An 18783-nucleotide genomic window follows, 5' to 3' on the forward strand; every position below is an offset into this window, starting at 1 on the left:
GGTCCTTGCAATATCTTTTCCTCTCTTTATGTATGGGCCTTTGACTCTTTTCTGAACTGCCAAAAGAACTTGGCTTGGCTTTGGCTTTCAGGGTACTGTAGCTTTTTTAAGACATGGCCATTTAAGCTGTATAGATAAAGCTATATCTGAGTCCATAGTCATGGGCAAAGTGTGGCTGAACTAATTGCCCATAGACATAGTTGTGGGAGTTTTAAAGACATTGCTGAAGAGTCAGTCAAGTTGGCCAACTGGCAATAGCAACAGCAAGTGATCCTACAAAAAACGGGGTCTATAGCCGCGTTTCAAAAACGCGGCTATAGACACCGAAAACGCGGCTATAGACCTGAAGCCGCGTTTTCTATGGCTGCGTTTACAACCCGGCCTAAGCGGCGTAGCAACAGACCCTGCGGGTCTATAGCCGCGTTTTTGAACCATGGCTATAGGCTTCAGGTCTATAGCCGCGTTTTTTAAAAACGCGGCTACAGACCAGACTTGAGCTGCGTTTAAACCCCGGCTATAACCCCTCCCTAAAAACAAAAAAAAAATTTACTGGGGTTTTTTTTTCCCCAAAAAATTCAAAAATTCAGCTTTTTTTTTTTAAACAAAAATAATTTTCTGGGTTTTTTTTCCCCGAAAAATTCAAAATTCAAACAAAAAGAATTTTTAAATTAAACACAAACCCAAAAAATTCAAAATCAAACACAAACCCAAAAAGTTTAAAATCAAACACCCAAAAAATTCAAAATCAAACACCATATACTGACAGTACAAATGCAACGTGCTCCAAATTTAAACAAAACAAACCCAAATTTAACACTAAATCCATTCAAAGAACACAAAAGCTCAAGAACACAAACCTATTTAAACATAAGCACAATATCAGCAACACAATAGCAAAAATAACTTCTAGAAAAAGTATAATACCCATTAAAAAATTAGAGAATTTTTAATTCAAACAATGATATGGTGCTAAGCTTGAAGTTTTCCAGTGACCCTTGCTTGAAAAATGAAGTATAAGGTGGTGTGGAGTGTACCGGTGAGAGGAGTGTGCGTTGTGTTGAAAGAAAAAAAGAAGGAACGAGAGAAAAAAAGAAGGAAAGAGAGAAAAAAAAAAAAAAAAAAAAAGAAGCAGCAGCAAAGAAACAAAGACAAAAAAAGAGCTGTGTTAGAGTGAAGAAGGAAAAAAAAAAAAAAAAAAAAAAGAGAAAGAAAGGAGTTCTGCGTGACTTGCAGAGAAGAAAGAAAGAAAGAACCCAGGAAAGCAGAGATTGACGAAAGAAAGAAAAGATAAGAAAGAAAAGATAAGAGTGGGGGTAGGTGGGAAAGTGGGTTCTGGGGTTTGTAATTGGTGTTACCTATAGCCGCGTTTTTGAAAACGCGGCTATAAACCCTCCCTTAGACTAAAAAAATTTATTCGGATGCACAGGTCATCCTTTTAAAAAATATATATATTATTTGACTGGACCTATAGCCGCGTTTTTAGAAACGCGGCTATAGCCCCTCCCTTATAAAAAAAATTTTATTCGGATGCACAGGTAATCTTTTTAAAATATATATATTATTTGACTGGACCTATAGCCGCGTTTTCAGAAACGCGACTATAGCCCCTCCCTTATATATAAAAAAAAATTTATTTGGATATACAAGTCATGTTTTTAAAATATATATATTATTTGACTGGATCTATAGCCGCGTTTTTGTGAAACGCGGCTATAACCCTCCCTTATAAAAAAAATTTGTTCTACTGTACATAGCACCCTATTAAAAAAAATATTTTTGTCTGGACCTATAGCCGCGTTTTGAGCTGCGTTTTAAGAAAATCAGGTTTTTCCTTCTCCTATATGACCTTACGTAATGTGTAATAGCCTCTTTTGTTTTATGGATCAGATCCAACAGAGAGCTTTAGTAATATTTTCATAAATTATCAGGACTTTGCTTCTTAATTATAAAAACAAATATTAGAGCAGTATCAAGGATGATAATTAGAGTAGTGAGGTTGAAGCAAACTTTCTCTCTCTCTCTCTCTCTAGCCTATAAGTGATATATAAGAAGTATGAGTGGTGTACAAATAATAATAATGAGTTGAGGCATTAGGGCTTACAGTTAATTAAAGTAATATTTTAACATGCTCCCTTGAACTCAAGATTATAGTCTAAGGATTTATTAACAATAGTACAAAAACAAACTTGTGAAAGAGGCTTGTTTTCAACCAATTAATAAGTGAAAGTAATATGACAGAAATATAGCATACCTACATAAAATGGCCAACGATCTCAATATATTTGGGGTGCTTGTAAAATATGTCCCTATAAACAATTAAGAATGGCACTCCAATTATCATAATAAATAGAAGAGGTAATATATGTGTTGAGGTGCAAGTGTGAAACAAGCTCCTGTAGCAAGCAACGTAACTAGAAGCTTAAAGTTTGTGTCAATAAGAGCATAGTAGTTAATGCTAGAGCAAACTACTACTTAAATAAGATAAATGACTAGAAGAAAACAGTAGACGATTGTAGATCTCCGATTAGTAGGATCCCTTATCCAATCTACATTGAAGAAACTTGTAAAACGGAGATTGGAATGAGAATAGAAAACCATGAAAAAGCTTATCATTCACATATAAGGGATCCAAAAGACAACGACATAGGCAATATCCAACCATGTAACGATGAGATAGATCAAAATCCCTACCAACTAATGATAGAGAGTAACATTTTGTAGTAGTTGTAGTTCACCATCTATTGCATTCAGTTTAATATTGGCTTCTAGCGGAAAGTTTGTTGTCTTACACTACTAAATAAGGCCAACACTAGACATAAGATCATAGCCATAGGTGTACTCCACATGGGAGAGGAAGAACCCTAAGAGCTAGATGAGATCTCAAGGCTATGGAAATAAAAATAGCTAAAGGTGCCTGTATCCTTCAATTCAAATTTTCAAGGCTATGAAAATAGCTAAAGGTGCCCGTATCCGTCAATTCAAATTTCCAAATGAGGAAAGTTTGTAACATATGAATACCTTGTCAATCATTTCTGGAAAGAGAAAGAATGATACCATTCTCAATGTGGCGGATGAACATCAAGGTAAAGTCATATAAGTTAAGAGGTAAACCCGGTCCGGTAATGGTTCTACTGGATTTAGCAAACCCAGCTCAAGATTTACATTAAGGAGCCCATCCTTAACATCGTTCTGAAAAAAGGTCCCAAGAAAGAAAAACTGCAACAGCATAGTTTGAAGGTAAAGCCCAATTGGGTTATGGTGATTTTTTATTATTGCAAGTTTGCAACTGAAGTCGAATTAAGCATTGTTTCATCATGTATCAATTGGTTGTTGCGCAAATTAATTGGGGTTTCGAAAATTTTGAACCAGTGACAAATATAATAGAATTATACTTAGCCTCATCCCTAGAATATAGGATTTGAACCTGCGTTACCAAAAGTCAATGATAGGCCATTTAACTGGAAGCAAAAGCAAGGATCAGGATTCTTCTTCTTCTTTTTTCTTTTCTTTTCCTCACAATAATTGGGGAAAGGGAGATTCAACTGATTATGGGATTACGGATTACCCTTAAATACTTTGGTAACCATATACATTATGTTGTAAAATCAGAAAAAGATATATATCCATAAGCTACTGCAAAGCATTAATCATCTTAATATTTCAGATCAAAAAATTGAGGGTTGTCCATCAAAAGTATTCCTGTTAAATGTACCACTGACATAAAATTCTACCACAATAAGCTTGAACAATACATTTCCAAAAAAAAAAATCAAATCAAATTGCTAAGGGCTAGGCGACATAGATTGGTTGCATAGAAGACAAATGTCAGTGGCCTGCCAAAACATATACGACAACCGATGATTGAAGATTGCGGTCCACTTTGAAATGTGAATGGAAAAACCTTTTAAGCTGCCATTATAATAAAAGATTCAGCCAGAAACAAAAACCAAAACAAAACTAAAAATGAATAGTGCTAAAAGTGACAAAAGAAATAAAACGTAAATAAATAGTCTTAGCATGTACCTCTCTATAAGAATGCGAGATTAGAAAATCCCTCAATAATCTTTCTTCTGAATCAAACAACACAACATGACTAGGTTTTGACCAATTTTTTGCAAATTCTGATGCAAAACTGACAGGGTCCATCATGAAACGATCAGACTCATCTAGGACTCCTTTCTCTTCACTGTTGAACAAAACATTAAAGAGTAAGAATTATAAACCATCTGCATTTAGAGATTACACGGGGGAACAAATAAGTATTTTAGCCAAACTGCCAAACCTTGGTGAGCAGTCGAGAAAACGCATAGGTAAGTTGTGATGCAAAGTGGAGTAGTAAGGTGTTGCGTGGCATTGCATTAGGAAAAGGATGCTTTCAACTTTCTCATTTCTAGCTTCTTTGGATAGATAGATCATTACATCTTCAGTTCCTCTCTGTTTAGCATGCTTGCAGTTATGTATCAACCAAAACAAAAAATAACTCTATTCTAAAAGCTTTGGCAGATTATTTTTTCCCCTCCTATTCTAGTTAACAAAATTTATACACACACACACACAAAATTATAAGGCAGAAATAATTTCTAACAATTGAAGGGAAGAGGGAAAGAGCAAAAGGTAACCAGCTTTGTTTCATTGGCAAGGAAAATGATGTACCTGATGAACCAAACTCATATACAAGGCCATTGGTATGTTGGTAGCAAGCAAGAAGAAGATGAAAATTTGCATTTTTGACGGACATCTGGTATGAATGTTCAAAGATCCTTTCTTTTCAGCATTTGGAGAATCAGATGCATTCATCTTAGCTAATGCATATCCAGAGAACATCAAAGCTATTGGGAGCACAGGCAGGACAAACCTGTAAAGAACCAAAGGTTCAAAATATGCATATTCACACCTATATATGTGCAAAACAAACAATTCTCAGACAAGGGTACCTGAACTCTTTGTGACCCAGTACACTGTAAAGTCCTAAAACCCATGCTATAAGGCCAGACAACTTCCATTGTTTGAATTGTATGATGCCAGCTACAGAAAATGGTAAGAATGTGAAGAGCATGACCGTAAATCCCTGAGTGAAGTACCAGTGCCACTTGTGAGTGCCATAATAATCTCCTCCAGAGGACAGAAAATTGAACTTTAGAAAATTAAGAGGTACTAAGACCCACGAGCCATACATCAAACGATCCAATAAACATGTTAGTCCAAGAACCAGCACCCTGATACATTAGTCAAACTGTAAGGGACATTATATAAATCATGCACAAACACACCAAAGGAGGGGGATGTGGATATTTTCAACAGTGTTGTGAGGAGGCTTACAATATAAATCCATCTTATTATGCTTAAATCTCTTCAAATAGTCAAATATTTTCAGATATAAAAAAGATTGAGTATGTGTAATATTTTCCAATAAGCACCCATCCTCTGCCTCCTCAATGTCAGGTTTACATTTGATCCACCAAAGTTTAGTATGCACAGGTATAGCTTGCACCCATATCACATCTTATAAGGAATTTCACAATAAATATTACTTGCACTATCAGCTTCATCATGTGCATAACATAATTTATTTAAAATAGATTTTACATGTTTGTGTGCATGTACAATGAGCAAATTGCTATGAAGTGGCACTTCATTTGTTTCTCCCTAATCAAATATAAATTTCTAAAATTTTCTTTTCTTTGTACTGGAAAAAGGTGGCCTATCAACAGAATACCTTTTTCTCATCTACATTAAATATTGGAATAAAACTCTCTCTAGCATTTCGGATATCAACTTAAAGTTTGATAATGTTTACTAACCAATTGATTATTGCAAGTCAATGAAGGAAAGAGAAAATTTTAACTAGAGATAATTAGAGTCCCTTTCTAAAAGCATGAACAGAAAAAGACAACAAAAAAATAGCTAGATGAATTCATGAATTTGAAGGCACAAAAGAAATGATAAAATTGCGATAACAAACAAAAAAGGTGCATTAATACCTACCCAATGGGAGCCACCTCAAGAAAAATGAATCTTAGTCTATCACGAGTCACAAACAGCTCAAGTAGGCCAACATACACCCATATAATAGCGCTTGTTGGTCGAATAGAAAAAGCCAATGCTGCTATTGCCAGACCCCACTTCCTTGAAACCAATGGAATTTTAGTGGAAGAATCTCTAATACAGGGCCAGTGGTATAGGCCAATAAGTGTAAGAACAGTCTCCAAATTATTTGACAACGTGCGAGGGAAACAAAATATCATAAACCAATTTGCCAATTGTGCAAAGAGCTGCAATAAGGTTAAGTATGCCATGTATCACAACTGCCTTAATAAGTAACAACAGTGCTATTTTATCTATAGTAAAGATGAAATGGTAGTTCCCCATCTTGAAATGAAGTTAGGATATATATTGATAATATTCTAAACTATTAAGGTTGTGGGTTCACCACCCACTAGATTCATGTGCAACATTACCAATCCCACCCTCCAAAAAATAAAAATTAAATAAACTGTAAAGAGTATGAATAAGAAGGATACAGCCCATTTTGCAACACAATTGCCAAAGAGGACATCTGACAGCTTGTACATATACAAATCACCAACTGAGGAACATATGGACTGTAGCAGCCGTGGAGCCCTCATCTATGAAGAAAGGAATATAGGAAGTAAATATCTTTGAAAGATTACAAATATAACGCCAAGATTTAATGCATTTATGGAAGCACTGTAAGCAAAAGAAACCAGAAACTAATGTTTCTAAAGATATGAATGTGAATTATTTTCTGGAAACATGTGTCCACAACAAATTTTTAGTAACATTCATTGGAAATAAAAAGAATGACACTAAATATTTTGCAACAATACAATGCATCTGATACCCAAAAAGAATCCCATACATCTTCAAAATTTTGCATAAGTTGTAATTGCTTATATGGCACTAATATATGTACAGGAAGAAGTGACAGGTATTCAAATCCTACAAACTCCACAAGAGAACCTAAATCAATGAGGTTATGGATATATTATGGTCTTAATATCTCACTTTTATCTAAACAGTTTCCAATCAAATTATTTACAAAATGCATCACTTAAACCCTAATATAGCTGATTCTAACAAATTCCAAACATGGTTAGAAGTCTAGAATACATATTGAAGCAACATTTTTCTTTTTGATCAATTAGAATTTCTATTCAATCAAGTGGAGAGTGCAAAGTTTAAACCACAATACAAACACAGGCGGCAAAAGCTGCAACCAGAGTTTCTAAAACACTACATCAGTACCTAACTAATGAGCACCAAAAACAGAGAAGGGGATCCTCCAATGCTACAAAACTCCCTATCTTGAATAGAGCTTTTAACCCTCTTTTTAAAATATCCTGCACCTCACATCCATCATCGCTACCATCAGCATTTTAACATGATTTTTGGTTCCCATTATCAATCCTTGACTTCCAATCTATCCAACTAGGTAGATGGTTGCTTCTCAGGCCAACTTGCTTAATTTCTGCATAAAACGTCCTCCCTTGAACTTGTTAATTGCCCAACTCAGCTCATCAAACCAGCTTTGAACTTTGTTGGTAAACAGATATTTCCTCAACACTTCCTTTTTATCTTAGTAAAAGATCATTCAAAAAATAGGAGATCTTGTGACTCCATCCTGACTCTAAAAAATGTGCATAGGATGTCTCCACTATATCCCCATGCTGCTAGCCTTTCCCATGTTATAAGTCTGCTCTTCACAGCCAGCCAGAAAATAAATGTGTGCTTAGGGATATTGAAGCAAACTTTGTTTGAGTGAAAACTGCACCAACAATGAAGAAGTAACTTTCGAACTAAAATAAAACCTCTGTAATATGCAGATCCCAAAAGCCCTCCATGTTTAGAAATAATTGTTTTATTATTTCATACATTGAACATATTAAATCCTTTTAAGTTTTTAGAGGTTATTATGACACATGATCGAGTGTAGGTAGTAATTATGCAACTAAGAATGGTTCCAAATACAGATTACACTGATAAATGGTCGATTTCCTTTGTGTGTACTTTGCCTTCAACTATAGCTCCATGATTAAGTAAATTTCTATATTTTCAAATAGCCTCAAGCCAAACAGAAACAGTTTTTCCTATAAATGCAAGTCTTAGGAGGAAATATGAAATAGCAGCAAAGATCCTTGTCCACCTCAAAAAAAAAAAATCCTCACACATCCTGTTCATGCTACACCAATTGAGTCCTCAGATATTAACTGCTAACCAACAATCATAATCGTACTTTGATCTAGTTTCACCACTCATATAAATTTTTTTTTAAAAGAACTGGTTTTCTCTACTAGATGCCCTTGCCTAGATGAAGTTGTGCTAAATATAATTAAAAAACCCGTGAAACTTTTTCAGTCATTTTAGCTAATATTAAAATCATAATCCTAACTAGTCTAGAAATACCATATGAGATACCCTTTAAAAAATGTATAACAATTTTCATTTTTAGAGGGAGAAGAAAAAGATATGATTACCATGAACCATGGTGTATCCAGACCCAATAGAGAAAGAACTTTATAGAGTACAGCAAACAGCACTGGATGCAAATAGCTACGAATCCCCTTCTTCCACTCCCATGTCAAATGCCCATACCTTCCATTTTCACCAACCAAATCAAACACAAACCCATTATTACTAAGCTAATTTTGAAGCATATTCCACTCCTTCTCAAAGCAAAATAAACACACAAAGAAATAAAGATTGAAATTGAAGTTACCCGAAAGCAATGCGGTGAGCAACTTCAAGGGCTTGCCAGTGTTCATCTGGGTTGAAATAGGTCTGCACCAACAAAGCATTGACCACCCGGAACGCCAAGCAGAGTGCAAAGACCCTCTTTGTTGAAGAAAATATAAAGGATTTTGAAAGTTTAGGCTTTTGGGTTGTGGGTTGATTGGGTGGTGGAATGGTTGGATTCTTGTGTCTCTGCCTCATTGTTTTCTAACAGTCACTTATACAAATATCATTCACCACATGATTTTATCCCTGAAAATTTTTTGCAAGGCACAAAAACAAGAAAAATGAAAAGAGCATATTATTCAACAGACAAATATGCACTTCATTCTTCATTCAGATTCAGCAAAACCTTAAAGACAACGAAGTATATGTATTTTAGCACATCCACACATACTACTACTAGAACTATGTACCTAATCAAAATGTGACAAATCCAAATAAAGTTTATAGCTTTACGTAAAAAAATAAAAAAAAATTCAACATATGGGTACTAAAGAACTAAACTTGTATCCCTTACCATTTCAGTCCAGTGGGTGGAAATGGAATTCAAAGCTTGGGGATTTCAGTGTGGGTTTGAATTTTGGGATTTGGGGAATTTGAGTTAAAGAAGAAAGAATAGGAAAAGAATGGGGTTAATTTGAACTGAGCACCACGCAAAGGCGGCTCCGGTCACTTTTTTCCAGACTGTCCGACCGGGTCTCCGCCGGGTTGGGCTTGGATATGGTGGTTCTTTGATCGGTATGAGTATGACCCAAGGTTTTTGATTTTGTGAAATTTAGGTGTTAAATGAGGAAGTATTGGGTGTGGTAGGGTGTATTCCTTTATTTGTGAAAGGCTAATGTGGCTTCTTGATATTGCAATGTGTAAACAAAGGAGTTTGCACCAGTTGTTTTTTATTTTTTTTGTTTTTTTTATTATCACCCAAAACTTAACCCCAGGAAAAAAAAAAAAAAAAATCATATTTTAACCAACGAAATTTCTAATTTCATCCTCTCAAATCCTAATTTCATTAAAATGATATATTTTATATAGAGAAATATTAAGTTCATAATATTTATACAAAAGTTACATGTGGTAAAATGTTATTGTTTTTAATTTAAATATATCATTAAAATTACTTTTTTATCTATTAATAACAACTCGAACATACAATTTATGATTTATTATATAAGTGTTGTAAAAAAGTTATAAACATAGCATTTTTCTTTTACTTTTCTATTATATTTTCCTCCCCAAAATCTTTTTATTATCTATTCTTCAAATTTTCCCAAAATCTTCTCCACCCAATTACTTGGAAGTATTGAAATTCTATTCTTCCTTAAATTCAAGCGTAATGTCAATTGTTTCTTGCTTTCTCACGACATTTAAAGAGTTTGTATTACATGTATTTAATATATATGTATCCAATTTTACCCTCTTATGTAAAGATGGATACATATTCTTATACATGACAGATTTTTTTTTCAAGTTTTAAGGAGAAATAGATGAAGAATGTTACCTCTCCTAACCTTTCCAAGTCATAAAACTAATCACCTGGCAAACATTATAAAATGTGATTGATCATGGTTGAAAGCAATAATCACATAAAAGCAAGGAAGTCAATACCGTACAGGAGGCTGTACCGGTTTGGCCACGAGTACGATATATTTCGGATACCTGTCAATACTGGTGTACCGTTTCGGGTTTATCGCTATTTTATATATATATATATAGACACACACACCAAAATCTCTAGAACCATGTTTATAAGCATATAATATTTCACTTATATTATAGTAAATATAAAAGTTTATCATAAAACATTACCTCAATTCAGAACAAATTATTCATAATTTTAGACTTTAGTATCAATTAAAAGAAAGAAAAAAACACAATATAAAAAATAGAAAACTTAGTTGTTCATTACATACTAAGAAAAAAATAATACTAATAAGTTAATGTAAATAAGTTACCATTATGCCCTTATAAAAATTCAAAAGTTACAAAACTAAAAAAAAAAAAAAAAAGCCGGTACATCCAGTACCGGCCGGTATGGCCCGAAATTGGCCGGTACGGCCGGTATTTTTTCTGGTACAAAATAGAAGTGTACCGGTACCGGTGCACTGGCCAGTACGGTATGTACCGGCCATATCAGCCGGTAGCGGTACGATATCGACAACCCTGCATAAAAGTCCTCTAAACTGCTTATTTCTTCCGTATAGTAAAGGAGGTTCACTCACGACCTCTATGGGCTTTAAGCCGATAAAAACCATCTCCTACTGCTAAAATGAAAGGGTGAAGCATGAACTGATGAGAGTTCTTACCAGTTCCTTAAAAAAAAAAAAGTATGAATTGAGAGTGGGCGCCCTTTTGAATAGTAGGCTTCTCTTGATTGTGGACCTACCATGTCACATGCTATTGGGCTTGGAACTCACTATTCCTCAAATTGGAGACCCAACATTTTGTCCCATAAAGATCAAAAATAAATAAATAAATAAAAACTATACTTTGGATTTTGCACAATAAGAAAAATAAACAAAATAAGATTCAAATGCACATTAAGGATTAGGAGATACATACATACATATATATATATATATATATATAGACACTATTTTTATGTAATAGATGTTACAATTTTAATCATCCGAAAAATTAAAGTGAATTTCACAAAAAGTGGGACTAAAGAACAATATAATGTAATACTAACTAATAATGTAGCATAATATATTTCTAGCAAGAAAAAGAAAAGCATAATATATTCTAATGTCTTGAATTAGACTGATTAAATCAAGGCCTCCAGTCATTAACTGACAACTTGGCACATCAAGGCTCCGGTAGTATACATGGTATTATCTTTGCCGTTACTTAGCATAGAATTAATGAGTACACATCAGAGCTCTCTTTTCAATTCAACTAAAAATAATAAAATAAAATAACAATTTGAAAATTCAATAATCCCCACTAAAATATATATATAAATAGATTTCTATTTTTCATGGCCACTTTGAGACTTGATATTGTTTTCTTTTATATTTTGAAAGGCATAATACATTTTGGAAGTGAAACAAGTAACAAAAAATAGTTGTAACTTGAAACCATCTTTTAGGTGCTTGATATGGATTCTTTTTTCCTCGTCAAAGGAATCAACAACATAACTGTCTCGTCTGTTTTAGGCTTGGTATAGTACTAAAAAACTATATAGAACCAATTAGGCACATTTTTTTTTTTTCTTTTTTCTTTTTTAAGATAACAACAAAGTGTAAAACTGTTAACGAGATAATCACAAAGCAGTAATTACATTTATGAACTCCCAAATGAAGTGTAAAACTGTTAACAATACCAGTGGGACGTTATTACAACAAGAATGAAAGCAACATTAGTAGGCAAAAGATGCATGGTTGGGTGTTAATTACAATTTTCTGGAAACTAACGCGGTTTTAAGGCTATATTGTTGCTCGTTATATTCATCAAGAAACAGGATGGTGAAATAGTTTCTCTATATAAAAATTATTAGTGCTAATTTTTTTTTTGGCCAATATAATTAGTGCTAAGTTTGATAAACCTCCATTGTTGTCATCTTTTCTTGGTACATTAATTGTTGTCTCTCTCGGTAACTCAGTCAGGAATTAATTGAATCCAATCAAATGGATGAACGAATTGTGCCAAAAGAAGTTTGCATTAGACTACCACCTGCTGTGAATTCAGATGGGGCTTGGACGAATATGACTGCACCTCTCACCGAGTTTTCGTTGCCACTGCTTCAAACACAGATGGTTGCTATTTTCGCCACTACCCAGATCTCTCATTTGGTTTTCAGGAACTTTGGAATACCAAAGTTTGTCTCTGAAATGATAGTATGTCTTTTAATCCTTGAGATTAATTATTTCTTATTCTGATTTATGATACATACTTCTTTGTTTGCATGGCCACCCTTGTAAAAGCATAATTTTGTCATAGACTCAGCAATGTAAGCATTCAAAAAACATATTTGGGTTTGGGGTGGCAAATATTGAATATATCTGCCAAAAGTGTACAATATTTACCACCGTTTGCAAATTTGTATAATATTTGCCACTTTTTATGCGAATATAATGTAAGTTTACATTGCAAATACAACGTAAATTTACAAAGGTCACTGTAGAATAAGAGAGTGCAATATTTAATTACAATTGAAAATTTTGGAAAGACTTTGTGGATTAGTATTAGCTGTGACGTAGTCTGTCATGTTGCTGTGATTCTTTGTTTTCTTCCATGATTTTATGCTATAGTTATTATGAAATATGGAATACTTAACCAACTTGTTCAAATTATTAAATATATAATCCAGATCTTTGGTTTGAAAAGCCATACTAAAAATCTGTGATTTTATGTATGAACCAGGCTGGCATATTCTTCGGTCCTCAAATACTAGGACGCATAAAAAACTATGGAGAATTCATGTTCCCCCTTGTAAGTCAAGACCTGCTTGGTACAATATCTTTGTTAGGCTACACACTCTTTCTATTTCTAAGTGGAGTGAAAATGGATATGAGCATTATATTTAGAACAGGAAGAAGGGCCATGTATATTGGTGCTGCTTCCCTAATATCGCCTTTAATACTTGGTATGATTGCGCAAAATTTCCTCAGTAATCACTGGGGTCTAAATGGCAACGAAAGACTGCAACTTATCCTCGCAACCACAACACATTCTTTGACACCATTTCCAGTCATATCTTGCCTCCTAAGTGAACTCAAAATCTTAAATTCTGAAATTGGTAGACTTGGGCTCTCTGCAGCAGTTGTGAGTGACTTGTTCAGTACCTTTCTCACCAGTATTTTCAGATTGGCTAAAGTGGCATATGATCGATCAACTAAAGAGGCTTTCATGGATTTTGGGATTATTATAGTCTTTCTCCTTCTTGTTGTGTTTGTTGCTCGGCCTGTTATGTATTGGATGATCAGACAAACCCCTGAAGGCAGGCCTGTGAGGGACATCTATATCTATACCATCATTTTTGCAGTGTTGTGTTCAGGTTTGCTGTCTAATTGGTTTAACCAATTGATTGTGTTTGGGCCTTTTATCTTCGGTTTGGCTGTACCAGATGGACCACCATTGGGATCTACTCTAGTCAATAAGTTCGATTGCATGGTGTCTGGTGTGCTTTTGCCGGTCTTTGTAACCACAAGTATGATGAAGGTGAATCTGTCAAACATCAATTTCCATAGCAATTTAGTAGTTGGTCAAGCAATCCTTTTGGTTGTGGTTATCATCGCCAAGTTTGGAGGCTGTTGGGTGCCTTCATATGTCACCAAAATACCTAAGAATGATGCCATCACGCTATCTCTCATCATGAGTTGCAAAGGCGTTGTTGAAATGGCCGACTATAGCTTTGCCAGAGGCAATAATGTACGTTAAATACTTTCCATGACATAAAAATCATTTGTTTCATTTTCAGTATTCTACTTTATTCTCCATCAATTGCATCTTACCACACCTCCCTTTATGTTTTTCTAATAAAGCAACCAAAGTTTTAAATTCTAATCATCATACTCAATTTAAATAACTTTTTTTTTTTTTAATTTTTAATTCAATGCAGAACTTAAACATGGAGATCTTTAGTATTGGAATGCTTGCTGTTTTAGTCACTGCAAGCATTGTGCCAATTATGATAAGACGCTTGTACGATCCATCGAGGAAATATGCAGGCTACCAGAGAAGAAATATAATTGATCTTAAACCAAATGCAGAGCTCCGAATACTCGCCTGCATCCACAGACCAGACCACATTACTGCCACTATTGACCTACTTGAGACAATACGTCCAACAAGGGACAAACCCCTTGTTGTTCATGCTCTTCACCTGATTGAGCTAATTGGTAGAGCCTCCCCAATCTTCATTTCACACCAAATGCAGAAGAAAACACTTTCTAACCGCTCCTACTCCCAAGATGTCATTCTTGCGCTCACCCACTTCCAGAGAAATCATGAAGCTGTACTCATCAATGCCTTTACGGCCATCTCCCCACCCAAGCTAATGCACGAGGACATCTGCACGCTTGCACTGGACAAACTCACTGCTCTTATAGTACTCCCATTCCATCGGAAATATACCATTAATGGTTCTGTTGAATTTGACGACCACACCTTGAGGACCCTAAATTCTAGTGTCATTGAGATAGCACCTTGCTCTGTGGCAATCCTTGTTAACCGTGGCCATATGAGACGCTCAAATTCAACACCTGCTGGGCTGGGGTCATATAGTGTTGCTGTGATCTTCATGGGAGGCAATGACGATAGAGAGGCACTTTCTATAGCCAAACGCATGGTGATGGACTCTGGCATTCGCCTGACTGTGGTACATTTGATTCCTGAGGGTGAAGAAGGCATTACTGATTGGGAAAAAATGCTGGATTCAGAGGCATTGAAGGAACTCAAGCACAAAAGTACTACTAGTGATGGTGAAGGTTATGTAGTTTATGTAGAGGAGAGAATGAATGGTGGTCCTCAGACAGCAACAAAATTGAGAGAACTAATAGATAACTTCGACCTTTTCATCGTTGGGAGAAGATACAATGTGGAGAGCCCTCTTACAGTTGGTCTTGATGAATGGAGTGAATTCCCAGAGCTTGGAGTTATGGGAGACATGCTTGCCTCTACAGATTTCAATGCCAGATGTTCAGTCTTGGTGGTGCAGCAACAACAAATGACAGTAGTAGCAGACTGACAGAAGGTGAAAACTGTTAACCATTTACAGCCTATGTAGTTCCAAATTTTTATGTAGGCAGTTCACCTCTTTTTCTTCTTCTTTTTTTCTCCCTTAAATTCTCACTTATTCCCCCTTAAATTCACATTCTTGGTTGCACTGGTGTATGATATTTCTCCTCTCTCTACATTTGGCAACTAGATTAATTTGATTTTAAACAACAAAGCCAGAAGTTCAATGTGTATGTTCCTTCGAGAGTAAGAGAAATCTCTTTACACTTGGCAACTAGATAAATTTTATTTAAGATAACAAAGCTAGAAGTTCACCGTGTACGTTCCTTTAAGAGAGCAAGAGAAACTACTCGGTTGAAAATGTCCAACTTATCAGTGGCAAAGCTAGAAATTTTGAAACTTTTTTCAAAAGAAGTTTAATTGATCAATCATTTTTAAATCCACAAACTAATAAACGTATATTCTATCCACAAAAATAATAATAATAACTAATACACATATACATAGTTTATACTTGAAACATGTCTTTAGCATAATTTATTCTTAGGGATTCAAAAGAAAAATTGATTCTTTATATATATATATATATATATATATATATATATATATTGCTAAACTTCAATGGCATTAAGTTAAAAGGGAAAGCAATGATTTATTCTATATATTATTTTCTCAAATATATGAAAATTTCATCAAATTAGTTTTTTATAATTAATACAAATATTTTCTTTCATTAAGTTATGTATACTTGGGGTGGTTGGTGTTCGAAGAAAGTGACAAGTCCTTATGGGGTAAGTTTGTGAAGATATATTAGAAGTGGCTGGTTGAACTTCTCTAAACTCCTGGTTTATGATGTGGGGGAAGGTACTAGAGTGAAATTTTGGAAGCATGTGTGGTGTGGGGATTGTACTCTCCAAGAGGCCTTTCCGGAGCTTTATTGTCTTAGTAGGTCCAAGGACTCCTCAGTGGCTGAAGCTATGGGGTGGTCTGCTGGGAGGTTTCACTGGAATATGCTTTTTCGTCGTCCTCCACAAGATTGGGAAGAAGAAGCCTTTGATCAGTTTATGGGGCTACTCTACTCCTCGTCAGTGAGAGGGTTTGGACCAGATAAGGTTTGTTGGAAGTCTGCAAGGAATACAGGATTTGAGGTTAGAGATTATTACAGTTCCTTTTATCCTCATAATCCTGTTTCCTTTCCATGGAAAATGATATGGCAATCGAAGGCTCCTCCAAGGGTAACCTTCTTTTCTTGGTCTGCTTCCTTAGGTAAGATCTTAACAACAGACAACCTTCGTAAAAGACGAGTGATTGTGCTTGACTGGTGCTTTATGTGTAAGAGGTGTGGGGAGTTGGTGGATCATCTTCTACTTCATTGCACCATAGCTTGGGAGCTGTGGTCTTTGGTTTTCTGCTTGTTTGGTATTCAGTGGGTTATGCCTCGTACTGTTCTTGAGGTGTTTGAGGCTTGGCAAGGAAAGTTTGCAAGACATCGTCACATTGATATTTGGAAGTTGGTACCTCACTGTTTGATTTGGTGCATTTGGTGAGAGAGGAATGCTAGAAGTTTTGAGGGTTGCGAACGCTCTTTGTTGGAGATTAAGTCTTTTTTCTTACACACTCTCTTCGAATGGAGTGTGGTTTTTTCTCATTTTTCCTGTTCTTCCTTTTCTATTTTTCTTGACCGTTGTTCTCTTGTTTCATGATTTCTGCATCCTTAGTACATCCCCAATGTACTCGGTTTGGCAATTCCTTTATTATTATTAAAAATACTCTTACGTTATTTATCAAAAAAAAAGTTATGTATACTTATCCATCAAATTATGTTAATCACAATTAATATTCTGGTTTTTCAGAAGAACAATTAATATTCTTTAAATAATTTTTTTATAGATTTGATAGGATTTGAAACTTAAAGTGCCAACTTTATAATAATTACTCTTCATCATTAATTAATCCAAAAAATGAATTGGTCTCTTTTTTGTTTAGTCTGGATTTGAACCCGTGCTTTACTTGACAATAAGAAACTTTACTCATTAATCAAATTGATATCCACATTGTTTAAACATTTTAATTAGATTTTTTTAAAATATAAAATTAGCTTTGAAAATAAATAAAAGTACACAAATAAATAAATTTCAGATAAATCAAATAGTAAATGTTACTTTATATGTTTTGATGTACCTAATCTATAATAACAATAATCTAATATAATATAATATATATATATATATATATATCTAAAAGTGGAAGTGTGGTATTTATTATTACTACATTAGAATAGCATTTCGGTCCACTTCGTTCCATTTCAATCTATTTTAGTTCATGTGGTCCACTTCAATCTAGTTTGGTTCACCTTAGTCCATTTCAGTGTCCACTTTGGTCTACTTTGGTTCATTAATTCCATTAAGTCAATTTGGTTCATTTTGGCACACTAACTTAAAAATTGGAAAAGATGGGTTGAGAGTACCTAATCTATATTCAAATTTATTAAAAATATAGATTTCAAACTTGTTTCAAATTCTATTAAATTTTACAGTTTAATCTCAAATTTATTTCACATATATTTAATGAATCCAATCATTTTAAACACATCTAGCTATTTACTTTATTTTGCTTAAAAGTAAACAACTTAACATTACTTATTCTTAAATTCTAAAACACTACTAAATTACATTCAAACCTCATAGCCACAATAGTTAGTTCTAAGGCCTAACATATATTGAGTAATATTAATCAATAAATATTTGTTGAATATTCTATGATTATGTCTACCAATTACTAATACCATTAATAATATTTAAACCATCTAATGATATTAAGAATCTAAAAGAACATTTAGATTATACTGCAAGCCTAAGAGAGTAAGACAAAGAAATGGTGGATAAAGTTAATCATAAAGAAATTATGATTAGGCAAAATGCCTAATAACATGTTATAGTCAACCATTAAATAATTGTACTCACCTATAAAATAAAATAAAATAAATTAACTGCAATATTTGTATGTATTTGCTAAGTATTACTAAAAACTAAGATCATTTTGCCAGCTTGATGTATATGGTATTTGAATATTTTGCCAGATTAATAATTTGTCCTAGATAGTTAATTATTGTGTGCCCTAAGGGCACATATTAGCAAAATCCAACTATTGAAAGCAGTTTTTAGTTTTTACTTGATAAGAACTTTCACTAATTATTCAAGTAAAATAACTTTCACTAATTGAGTTTATTAGAATCCAAGCAATTATCCAAATTTAAGATGTATAAATAATATTATTAATTTTTCCTCTCTTTTGGTCCACTAAAAGCCTTTTTTTTTATTTATATAATTAAATAGTTGGGGGTAGGAGAGG

General features: G+C 34.1%; 2 protein-coding genes across 4 annotated transcripts; one reads left to right on the top strand and one right to left on the bottom strand.

Annotated features, from left to right (window-relative positions):
* Positions 1–3631: 3631 nt before the first annotated feature.
* On the bottom strand, positions 3632–9573 carry LOC142622902 (mannosyltransferase APTG1). 3 transcript variants are annotated; one of them, XM_075796462.1, is made up of 10 exons: positions 9272–9573; positions 8738–9003; positions 8496–8613; positions 6522–6626; positions 5986–6272; positions 4935–5216; positions 4654–4855; positions 4283–4434; positions 4024–4186; positions 3632–3909 (listed from the first exon to the last, which is right to left on the bottom strand). In XM_075796462.1, exons 2-10 carry the CDS (start codon positions 8950–8952, stop codon positions 3826–3828), a joined length of 1608 nt encoding a protein of 535 aa, XP_075652577.1. In that variant the 5' UTR covers positions 8953–9003; positions 9272–9573; the 3' UTR covers positions 3632–3825. The 3 variants fall into 3 exon arrangements, with proteins under 3 accessions (XP_075652577.1, XP_075652579.1, XP_075652578.1); XM_075796464.1 differs by lacking the exons at positions 8738–9003; positions 9272–9573 and adding an exon at positions 7267–7714; XM_075796463.1 differs by lacking the exons at positions 8496–8613; positions 8738–9003 and having other exon boundaries at positions 9272–9572.
* Positions 9294–15442, top strand: LOC142635717 (cation/H(+) antiporter 3-like). Its single transcript, XM_075809833.1, has 5 exons — positions 9294–9325; positions 9414–9480; positions 12360–12590; positions 13117–14124; positions 14315–15442. Exons 1-5 carry the CDS (start codon positions 9294–9296, stop codon positions 15440–15442), a joined length of 2466 nt encoding a protein of 821 aa, XP_075665948.1.
* Positions 15443–18783: the final 3341 nt, after the last annotated feature.

Source organism: Castanea sativa, chromosome 1 (genome assembly GCF_040712315.1).
Source record: "Castanea sativa cultivar Marrone di Chiusa Pesio chromosome 1, ASM4071231v1".
NCBI classification, from domain to species: domain Eukaryota; kingdom Viridiplantae; phylum Streptophyta; class Magnoliopsida; order Fagales; family Fagaceae; genus Castanea; species Castanea sativa.